Source organism: Aotus nancymaae, unplaced genomic scaffold (assembly GCF_030222135.1).
Source record: "Aotus nancymaae isolate 86718 unplaced genomic scaffold, 86718_ANA_hifiasm-v0.15.2.pri h1tg000012l, whole genome shotgun sequence".
Lineage (NCBI taxonomy): Eukaryota > Metazoa > Chordata > Mammalia > Primates > Aotidae > Aotus > Aotus nancymaae.
In genome coordinates this window covers 27722775-27733622 of record NW_026988423.1, presented here as the reverse complement: position 1 = coordinate 27733622, position 10848 = coordinate 27722775, and the positions used below count along the sequence as shown (strand labels likewise).

Sequence of the window (10848 nt, the reverse complement as noted above, 5' to 3'; positions counted from 1 at the left end):
CCAGGAAAGCCAGGCCAAGGGTGGTCGCAGAGTGCCAAAGCAGGCAGTCGGTGGGGAGAGCCCTGGCCGGCCAGGCGCCGGCTGCCTTCGCTGCCCACCGCCGCGCCCCCCACGTCGGCCTGCTCATTCTGGTGGCTTCACACCGACAGAACCAGACACGGAGGGAGAGGAGAGGCGAGAAGAGGGCAGAGCACAGAGGGGAGAGGGCAGGAGGAGAGAGGGAGAGGCAAGAAGAACTCAAATAAGGAGACGTGGAGAGGAAGAGATGAAAGAGAGAAATGCAAGATTGGCGAGAGAGATGGAAGCAGAGAGAAAGGAGAGTGAAAAAGAAGAGAGAGAGAAGTGGAGGGAAGGACAGAGTGAGAGCAGAGAGGAACGGACAAGGCCTCGTCCACGGGCTCTCAGCCGAGGTGTCACCGATGCCTCCTACAGAGAATCAATCCTACGCTGGGCGCCTCTCCACCCACCCGCCTCTGCACGGCCCCAAGCCTCCCCGGCCCTCCCGCCCCGCCAGCTCACGCTTCTCCTCCACCGGCCCCCACCGCTAACCCCAAACGCTGCGCAGGAGGGAGGGAGGGAGGGAGGGAGCAGCGAGGGAGCGAGGGAGGGGCTGCGGTAGGAGGCAACCATGTGGTTCCAGCTGAATTTTTTCCCCTCTCTCTTTCTTCACTCCTTTTCCTTTCCAAACAGGGAAAAGTGTTCCACGAAGCGGTAGCGCCTTTCTGCCTCGCCTTTCCCCACCCCCCCCGACCCTGGTCCCGGCTCCCGTCTGCGCGCGGGCTGGTGGAGCAAGCGCCGGGAGCCCCTGTGCTCCCCGGGGACGCGGGGCGCGGGGCGCGAGGCGCGGGGCCGGGTCCCGCTCGGCACATGGCTGCAGCCACCCCGCACGCACCCCGAGGCGCCGCGCCCAGCTCGCCCGAGGTCCGTCGGAGGCGCCCGGCCGCCCAGGAGCCAGGCAGCTGCTGAGCGGGGAAGCGCCCGCGTCCCGGGATCGGGATGTCCCTCCTCCGCCTCCTCTTGCTAGGTGAGTGCCTCTGGGAGGGCGGGAGTTCGGATGGCCGTGGGCAAACGCCGCGCCGCGTTCGGGGAAGACGCTGATTCTGAACGGTTGTCCCCGCAGCCCCTGGAGTGAGCCGGCTTTTCCGTCCCTGCCTCCTGGCCACGGAGGAGCACATCTGGTAACCCAGGACCGCCCAGTCGGCCATCGAGATTGTCTCGCACATCTGGGCCCGGGAGCAGGCTTGGGGGCTGGGGGGTTTCCTGGTCGAGTTTGGCGGCGAACCGTTTGATGTGCAGGGTCCTCTTCAGGGCGGTGTTTAGTTTCTGGTGTATCTGGGAAAAGTGGAGAATTGGTGGAGGGAAGGTTTATCCAGGAATTTTTGTGCCAGGTTCCTGAGGGTGGGGGTTTTTTGTTGTTGTTTCAAACAGGCGCCTCCGAGGCTCAGATTGGAAACAGATGTGTTAAAGGGTGAGCGGAGCGGGGGATAGGCAGGGTTGGAGAGGAAAGGGGAGAGGGAAAAAGGGAGGGGCCCAAGGAGCGCCGGGAAGATGCAAGTGACACAGGGAAGGAAAGAAAAGAGGAAAGGGGAAAGGCTGGGAAGGAGAGAGAAAGAGAGGAGAACAAGAATATAAAGCAGAAGGGCGAAGTTGGGGGAGACCAAGCACAGAGAGTGAAGAAGACTTGGAAAAAACGGAGCAGAGGAGCCAGAAGAGGGAAATAGAGCAAACATCACTTTTTCCTGAAACAGACTCCAGGGCAAAGGGAAGAGTCCTCCTGAGCTTCCCTTCCTGGGGCCCCCCAGGCAGGACTCTTGGGGCCTCAGAGGCCCTTAGGCAGAGGCAGGTTTGCAGGAGAGGACATCAGGGATGTGGGTGGCAGGAGCACACCGGAGGCACCGGGAATGTCTGAGGGGCCAGGGAAGGCAGGCAGGAAGAGCCAAAAGCCAGTCATCCTGTGCACCCTGAAGCGTGATGCACTGGAGACAGGCCCAACAGTTAGCTGGAGATCAGAAAATCAACGAGCCAGCCAGGTGTGATCAAGAGCAAGCGCTACTCTGAACACCAGGGCACGGGAGAACTAGTCCTGGTTTTGAACTGACTACCTGGGTGACCTCAGGCAACTTACTCCTCATCCAGGGCTTCCACTTGTTTAGCTATGAAACGGGAATACTAGATGGTTCCTAAGTCCCTTCTATACTACAACACCAGGGGTTTGAAAGAGGCTGGTGTCTAGAAGAATCACCAAACCCTGAAACATGTGGCTAGAGTTCTCTGTCTTTTTTGAAATCTTACAAACCAACTAGACTATATGCATGCTATCTAGGCCAGCCTCAGGCTGATAATCGCTCAAGTTAGAGAAATGAAGGAGGTGGACTAAGCCAAACTATTGCTCAAGTAGGGCAGGTGGGGAGGGGTTATTTTCTAAACTCTTTTAGATATTAACCAACTATTGTAATACTGTTCTGTGCACATCTGGCACAGCTGGATAGCACCTTTGTCCCCTTTACTGGCCTCTGCCACTAAGCTACCAATTACCAGATATTTAGTAGAATGAAACTTCTGAGCTGCCTTATTAAAAACAGCTAATAGGCCTTGCTGTACTGAACACTTTGTATGTATTATCTTGGTAACTCATTTGTTCTTCACGTCAAGCCTATTGGCTGCCCATCCATCCCTGTTGGCTACCCTCGTTTTACAGATGAAGATATTAAGGTGTAAAAAGGCCAAGTAACTTGCTCAAGGCCACACACTCATAATCAGCAGAGATGGAACTTGGGCGCAGGCTACCTGGCTCCAGAGAGAGCTTGCTAAAGCGCATTGCTTTACAGCCTCCTGTGGCCGCAGACATTCTCGAAGTGCTTACCCTCTACCACGTGTGCCTGGTTATTTGATCTCACCATCCTCTTCAAAGAATGTAAGATGTCAGCGTGACCTATGGGAGAGGTCTGGGAAAGGGAAGCAAAATTAACAGTTTGTAGCACCTGTCCTTATTTGAGAAGTGGTTTGGAGCCATAATATGCTTGGACACTCTTCAGCAAAGCCAGAAAGAAAACACACAAAGTTGTCTGAATTCTGAAACCATCATACTGGTCCTTTAAAGGGGCAGCTCCAGGGCTGCTTCTGATCATGGCTGACATGATTTTTGGCCTCCATTTTTCTTCTTCTAAGATTTGTAAAGATTGTACAGTAGTGAAGAGGGGCTGGGAGGGTGGAGAGTGCTCATCGTCTGAACTGTGGGCCAGTTGACTCCGTGCTTCCTGGACCTGCCAATGAGTGAGGTCAAATAACCCACCTCTGATGTGAATGAACAAGTAGTGCTCTGAGCTCCATGGAGAAGAGAGAAGGGGCTCCGCGGCTCAGCCCCTCTTCTGACCCACTACCCTGTCCCACTCCCCTAACGTTCCAGTCCTCCTTGTGCCACCTTAGCTTCTCTCCTGGATGACTACAGTAGCTGCCACACTCCTGTCCTGCCTGTCCTCTCTCCTCCATCCTGTGCGCTGCTACCCAAGAAACCTCGTGAGGCCGCTGGTAGAATGCACGAAGCTAGGACTTAGGAGCCTGCCAAGCTCTCCAGGTTCTTAGGTTCTCGTTCTGACTCCCTTGTCTGTACAATGGGCGTAGGGATGGGGGAATGTTAAATTCAAGATTTCTATAATTCTTTGGTTTTTCTCTCTTCCTCCAAAAACCTTTAGTAGTCTCATTGCTTTTAGTATTGAGTACAAACACTTCATTCAGACATCAAAGATTTTTACCTAATGTCATTCACAGCTCTTCTTCTCACCTCCAGATACTCAGCAGGAAACCTGAGTTACTTCCTGCTCCCAAAACATGTCCCATGCTTCTTTCTAATTCTATGCTTTTGTTTATGAAAATCCCTCCACCAAAAATGCCCCTTATTTCCTCCTCCTTCAGATCAAAATCACAATCACTCCCCAAGTCTCACCTCAAATGCCACTTCCTCCATACACCTCTCCATCGTTTACCAGCTGAATATACTTTTTTTTTTTGAGTAGTCTATTGGACCTTTGAGTCCCAGTAGCCTTCTTCTTATGCTACTTTGTATTATGGTGTTCCAAATGCTTAGCTAACACCCGTTAGAATGGAAGCTCCATGAAGACAGGGACAGTGACTCATTCACCTGTGAACCACCTTCAGTACCTTACATAAACACTTGTGAACTATTTGTTAAGGGAGAATTGGATTTTTTAAACATGTGAAATGTTTAAGGTCAAGAGAGGTGAAAAATTTGGAAGATCACTACCCTTTGACTGTGGGGTAACCCAGTAGTGAGAAACCAAGTTCTAATTCATCCTGCTTTGAGCTTCCTTGTCTATTAATGCAAGGATCAGTCCTATTTTTAAAAAATTCTACAAAGAACATTACAGGAATAGGAACCAGATAATATATTTGTCATATAAATTTATTTTGTTATATTGTGTGTGCTAGTACCAGATTAAAAATAGTCTTCTCCATTGAAACTCCTGCCAGAAAGGGAAAGGAGCTTGGTTTCTCAGAAAGTGAGTTTGAAGAAGGCATGACTGCATAGTCCACTGGTCTGTGAGATAATGACAGGTCTCAGTAGGATTCCATGTCCTACCCTCATCTTCTCATATTAATGGTGATGATCATCAAATGATATATTCCCTGTAGGCTTATGTCTAGTCACATCCTATTTTTGTCTTGTGCTCATCTGGGCAGGGTACACATGAGTATTGTTTCATGAATGTATCTAATGATGATGGATATTTTTTAAAGGTAAGGTCAAAGATTGCCAGAACTGGAGGAAAACTAAGAGACTGTCTGAATCAATGGTTCTTAAAATTTTGAGTCCCAGATCCTTTATCTGATGAAAATCACAAAGCCACTTCTTAGGAAAAGACATGGATATATCAAATTTGCCAATAATATTTAAGACTTCATGAGACCTCCTGACACCTTTCCTTGGAACCTAAGTTGATCTTTGATCTAAACCTAACCCTTCTTTTAGGATGAAGAAAAAAACCAAAGTTCAAAGAGGCTTGGCTAAGGTTATACAGCTAGAGAAGGGCCAAGACTGGAATCCTAATTCCATGATCTGTCCCATTACACATTTTTGAAATAGAAAAATGTCTCTCCTTCCTTTTCAGCTCATGTACTTAAGCTTCAAGATCACAGCTGCTCTTGTGATGCTTCAGTTAAGTGAGCTAAATGCTGAATAATTGGCATTGGTTTTTATTATATGAGAAATTGTCTGAAAAATCAGGTAGGCGTCATAACATTTCAATTCAGTCATCGTCACTGGAAGTCCTGGGAACTCTGCAGTGTCATGGATGTCTGGTGCATTCAGGAAAAAGGAATTAATACCCACAGTCCCAAAGATGTGGGTGTATGTGTACAAGGAACTGGAAATCAATAGCTTTAGCTCCTTAATCATTTTTCTGGGTGATCCTAGGAAAATCATACCACTCTGAGTCTTAGTTTCCTCCTTTGTAAAATGAAAATATGAGATTAAGGTTATCTCTAAGTTTCCTTACACCACTAACATTCTCTGAGTTTTTTTAATTCTGAGAGTTTTCTGGCTGGTCCAGATGTGCTTGTGATCAGGAACAGATGGGTGTCACCATACTTATCTGATTTTTTCAGGCACTGTTCACTCACAGCAATTGATAGCACATGATGATAAACCAGAGGGGCCAATGAACTCATTGGAAGAGAACAGTAGTAACCTCCATCCCGGAACTGCCCTGTGGCACTGTTAACCAGGGAGCACCATTCAGGTTCAAGGTGATGGCCCAATCCTCTGACCCAGGAAGTTCAGTAACTGAAATGCTCACCAAAACAACCTCATCCTAACCAAGGTTACCTACAGAACAACCCCAAGCATGGACACTCAAGATAGACTTTAGTGCAGAGGAGCTACAGTGTAAAACTATTTGTAAGCATAAGCTGTTTTTTTTTTTTGAGGCAGAGTTTTTCTCTTGTTGCCCAGGCTGGTGTACAATGGCACAATCTTGGTTCACCGCAACCTCCACCTCCCAGGTTCAAGCTATTCTCCTACCTCAGCCTCCCAAATAGCTAGGATTACAGGCATGCACCACCAAGCCCGGCTAATTTTGTATTTTTAGTAGAGACGAGGTTTCTCCATGTTGGTCAGACTGGTCTTGAACTCCCAACCTCAGATGATCTGCCCGCCTCAGCCTCCCAAAGTGTTGGGATTACAGGCATGAGCCACCGTGCCCATCTTTTTTTTTTTTTTTTAATCAATATTTTTGAGACAGAGTCTTGCTCTGTCATCTAGACTGGAGTGCAGGGGCATGATCTCAGCTCACTACAACCTCCACCTCCCAGGTTCAAGCGATTCTCCTGCCTCAACTCCCTGAGTAGCTGGGATTACAGGCACCCGCCACTAAGCCCAGCTAATTGTTTGTATTTTTGGTAGAGATGAGGTTTTAACCATGTTGGCCAGGCTGATCTCATACTCCTGATCTCAAGTGATCTGCCTACCTCGGCTCCCAAAGTGCTGGGATTTCAGATGCGAGCCACTGCGCCCGGCCATTTTCTTCTACTTTTAAAATTAAGGCATAACGTGCATATAAAGCACACCTAGTAAATGTACAGTTCAATGGATTCCTTGCCTGGATTTGAACTTGTGGTTGGATTTTGAAACATAAATTGTATATTACTAGCCCACTTGTAGTACTCTGAGAGGGGATTATATGGGCAGGAATATTATGACAGTATAATTAATTTCTAACATTTGTAGAAGGTTTGGCAGTTTACAAAGTACATTGACATACCTTATCTCATCCTCCAATCACTCTTTGAGAGTAAGTATCATTATTGCTCCATTTTACAGACACATAAATGGAGGCTCAGAGAAATAAAGTGAGCTTCTCTAGAATACCCTGTTAGTAAACAGCTGAGCTAGGACTCCAACCCAGGACTTTGGGTTTCAAAAACCATGTGTTTTCCACTTACCAGGAGACACATGGTTATTCTGAAATCAAGGCTCTGTGTTACTAAGAAGAGTGGATCAGGCTGAAGCAGAGGTTCATCTTTAAACCCCAAAGTGGAAAGTTCTGCAGAACACTTACTACCCATCCCCTTCCCACACTCCATTCCAATGGTTAAGAAATGTGTTTGAATGGCTATTGTTTATAACTCAGAACTGCTTCTACATACATTGTACATGGATTACTAGTATTCCTTCTAATAAGAAGACTTTCTAGTACCCAAGAGGTCAGATGCTTTGGGGTCAGATACATGAGCCTCCCTTGTTAGCACTATCCTGAGACTGTGGACGATGAGGTTTATGGGTTGGGTATGACTCACCTCATCTGTTGCTTTTTCTACTTAAAGTCCTGTCTTCAGCAGTTCTGACTTAGTTGTTTCCTAAAGAAAAAATGCAAATCATACCTTCCTCCCCTTCAAGTACTGGTTATCTGAGTTTCCTAAATGTCTGGATTCTGGAAAAAGAAAAGTTTATTTCCTTTGGCGCCACACAGACCAAAATGGGGAAGAATGCCGAAATGAAACCTTTATTTTGTTAGCAGCAGTCATTTGGGTCACTGTGTGTGAAGCCTCAGCCAAAGCCTGGCGGTGATAAGATTGAATGCTGCTTTGTTTCAAGAACAGGCAGGGGAGAAAGCTGTTTCCTTTGTGCCCATACTGAGTAGAGAAAATGGGCAACCATCTTCAGAACGGTCCCTCTGTGGATGTGGAATATGGGAGGTTTTTGTAAAGAGAGGCAGCAAGGGGGATGTGGAAAGTTCAGGTCACAAATGGTGGCAGAGGAGAAGAAAGGAGAGGACGAGGAGGAAGAGGAAGGCATAGAGACTGTAGAGGATGAAAAGGCTAAGCTAAGCTGACCTCCTGGTGTTCACAGAGCAGCTTCTGAGCACATTCTATTTCACGGATGGTGGGAGCAGCTCACTGATCTCCCTTTTAAGATCTTCTTTAGGGCTCACATCCAAGTGGTAACATTTCCTACTTCAGGCACACGCTCTCTCACACTAAACAATTACAGAGCGGGTGTGCCTGCTAGAGTCCGGGCCCCTCGCTGGGCTCTGAGACCCTGATAATACAAAAGCCTCCCTTTCTACCTTCTAAGAACACAGCTCAGTGGGAGAGATGTATTCACAAACAAGGAATGTCAGATATATGAGGATGCTATTTTGGAGGAAAGTACCGAGGATTCTGAGTCCCAAAGAGGAAGCCGCTTCATCGTGTGCTGTCTGCTGTGTATTTCTCATATGCGGGTCTTCAGAGACTGTGTCTGCTATTCCTCTGCCCCTCACAGCACTTGCTCATTATTGAGATCGCACTAAATAAGCAGCCGGTGGGTTGATGGATCACCCATCAGCATCAGAAAAGAATAGGATTAATCAGTGCATCCTTGGCATCCAGCCAGGAGCTTCCTGGAGAGATTGAGACTTCCAGTGTCCTTGCCTATTGAAGGTTATGGTCTCATTCTTCATCACAACCTGCCAGCCACACAGCTACCTCTAGGTCCTCATCCCTCATGGGGTATTTTCTTAAAAAAGGAAAGAAAAAGAAATGCATCCGTGAATTTGGATCTCTTAAGAATGGCCATCTATTCACCCCAGGTTTGTATGGTATTACCCCACGTGGAAAGTGAATAGGATCAAGCCAAAGATAAATTTTCTGCTCCAGGAGAAAGCCACTGCACTAAACAGAGACTCAGCCCCGATATAGTTATACTGCTTTTCTTGGTGGGGAAGAAAAGAGGAAAAATGAAATCCCTGAGAGGGAAATTGCTTTGTGACTTCATTGTTTAAATTTAGGCTTGGGTTTGTGGGGATCGTTCAGACTCGGAGCAATAAGCCTTCTAACCCAACCTCTGTCACTTCTCATTACTTCCAATGACAGTTCCAATTATTTCCAATCACTCTTCAAGGGAACAGCAGGGAAGGCACACACAGCTTCCACGTAGACCAGCCGTGGAGCAACCACTATAAGAATCAGCCTCTGGGGTCCCCAGACGCTGCTGAAAGCCAGGCACGGCTACTTCAAAATTGTGTGACCTTGGACAAGTTACTTCACCTCCCTAACCTTAGTTTTCTCATCAGCCATTGCATCTAGTTACAATGTCACAGGGTTGTTGTTGTTGTTGTTGTTGTTGTTGTTTTTTGTACGTGTATGAAGATTACATGAGGTGATGCATAGAGTTTTAACACTCTACTTGGTATGTAATAGATAGTAAATGAATGTCTATTGTTACTATCATGAGTTTCCTTTCTGGGAGAGATTTGGAGGGTCTGCTTGAAGTCAGCGGCCACTAGGCCATCAGCGCCAGCATTCGGGGTTTCAGTCATTGTGGTTCCTCACCCTACAGGCAAGTCTCTAGTGTCCTTTGGGGAATATTGCCCTGCTCCAGGTCCACAAAAGGCTCACAGATTCTGGCTGGGCTCCGTGGTTCACGCCTGTAATCCCAGCACTTTGGGAGGCCGAGGTGGGTAGATCACTGGAAGTCAGGAGTCCAAGACCAGCCTGGCCAACATGGCAAAAACCCCCATGTCTACTAAGAATACAAAATAAATAAATAATTAGCCAGGTGTGGTGGTGCACGCCTGTAATCCTAGCTTTACTGGAGGCTGAGGCAGGAGAATCGCTTGAAACTGGGAGGCAGAGGTTGTAGTGAGTAGAGATAGTGCCACTGCACTCCAGCCTGGATGACAGAGCAAGACTCCATCTCAAAAAAAAAAGAAAAAGAGTCTCACTGATTATCTCTGCCCCAACTTCCACAGCTGGTCTGGGAGAGCAACTTTTTGTGTTATTTAGCCCTAGGCAAAACGTGCCCTTCTATGCTGCTTGGCATATCACAGTTGTAAGTCCTCTTTTCTTCGGCTCTAACCTCTTGACTCCATGCCCCCAAGTGCCTTTGCCAATTTAGGCTGCCCCAGCCTGGGCACATAAGTGGTTGGTTCATTTCTGCTTTCAGTGTTAAGCAATGTTTAATTGAGCAAGTACTATGGACTAGGCATTGTGCTAGGGACTTCCAGACAAGTAATTTCTTATATCCTTACAACAACCTGTGAGATTGGTATTATTGTCCCTATATTACAGGATACAAAAGTGAGACATAAAAGGTAAGGTATTCCATCCGAGGCTGTACAGCTTGAATAGAGCAAAACAGCACACGTGAGCAAAGTTTGCCCTCTTCAGCACTGATCTGGGAAGCAGGCTTGACGAGGCAGTCAGGTCACATAGGTACAGTGACACACAGACAGACGGGAGGCCCCTGGGAGGCCTGGCCTGTGGGGCTTTGGCTTAACAAGGAGCTGCAAGTTCCTCATCCCCCAGTCTCCAGGCAGTCATTTGTCCCGACCAAAATTAGACTCCAAAGAGCCCCACACCCGAATCCAAGATGTGTTGAATTACGTTTCCTTTTAAAATAGGAGGAAAGGAAAACCTCAGGGTGAGAAGAAAAATCTGTTGTTTTTTTTTTTCTTCCCACTGACCTGAACAGCAAAGCGCGATTTTTCTCCTCATTAAAGAGGGCTAAACTGATGTCCCAGATTCCTGTGAGCCTAGAATTCCCGCTCAGAATGAAGTCCTGGGCCAGGCAGGTGGAGTCTGGGTTTTCAGCGGAAGCCTGGTCCCCATCTGCCTTCCCCTGGGGGAGCTCTACCCCCCTCTACTCCCACCAATAGCGAAGGGCAGCCGGCTCCGCCTTGCCTCCACTCTACCCCCAAGGAGGGGAGGCCGGAAACGAGGCCACCTCTCCACAGCCTCCTTCTCTGCTCCACTGCCTCTCACACCCTGTTCCCGGAGCCCTGCAGCTTCCCAAGCCCTGAGGAATGCAGGTGACCGTCCCCACCTGCTGCTGCCTCAGCCTGACCTTCCTCC

At 48.0% G+C, this 10848-nt stretch overlaps 1 protein-coding gene across 1 annotated transcript in view; it reads left to right on the top strand.

The window, feature by feature from the left end:
* The first annotated feature begins 213 nt into the window (after positions 1-213).
* The window catches only part of CLMP (CXADR like membrane protein), a 130770-nt gene continuing 120135 nt past the window's right edge, over positions 214-10848 (top strand). The window contains exons 1-2 of the mRNA XM_021671211.2: positions 214-410; positions 691-1024. Coding sequence (XP_021526886.1) covers positions 997-1024 — 28 coding nt within the window. The 5' untranslated portion in view covers positions 214-410; positions 691-996. The remainder of the gene's footprint in view (positions 411-690; positions 1025-10848) is intronic.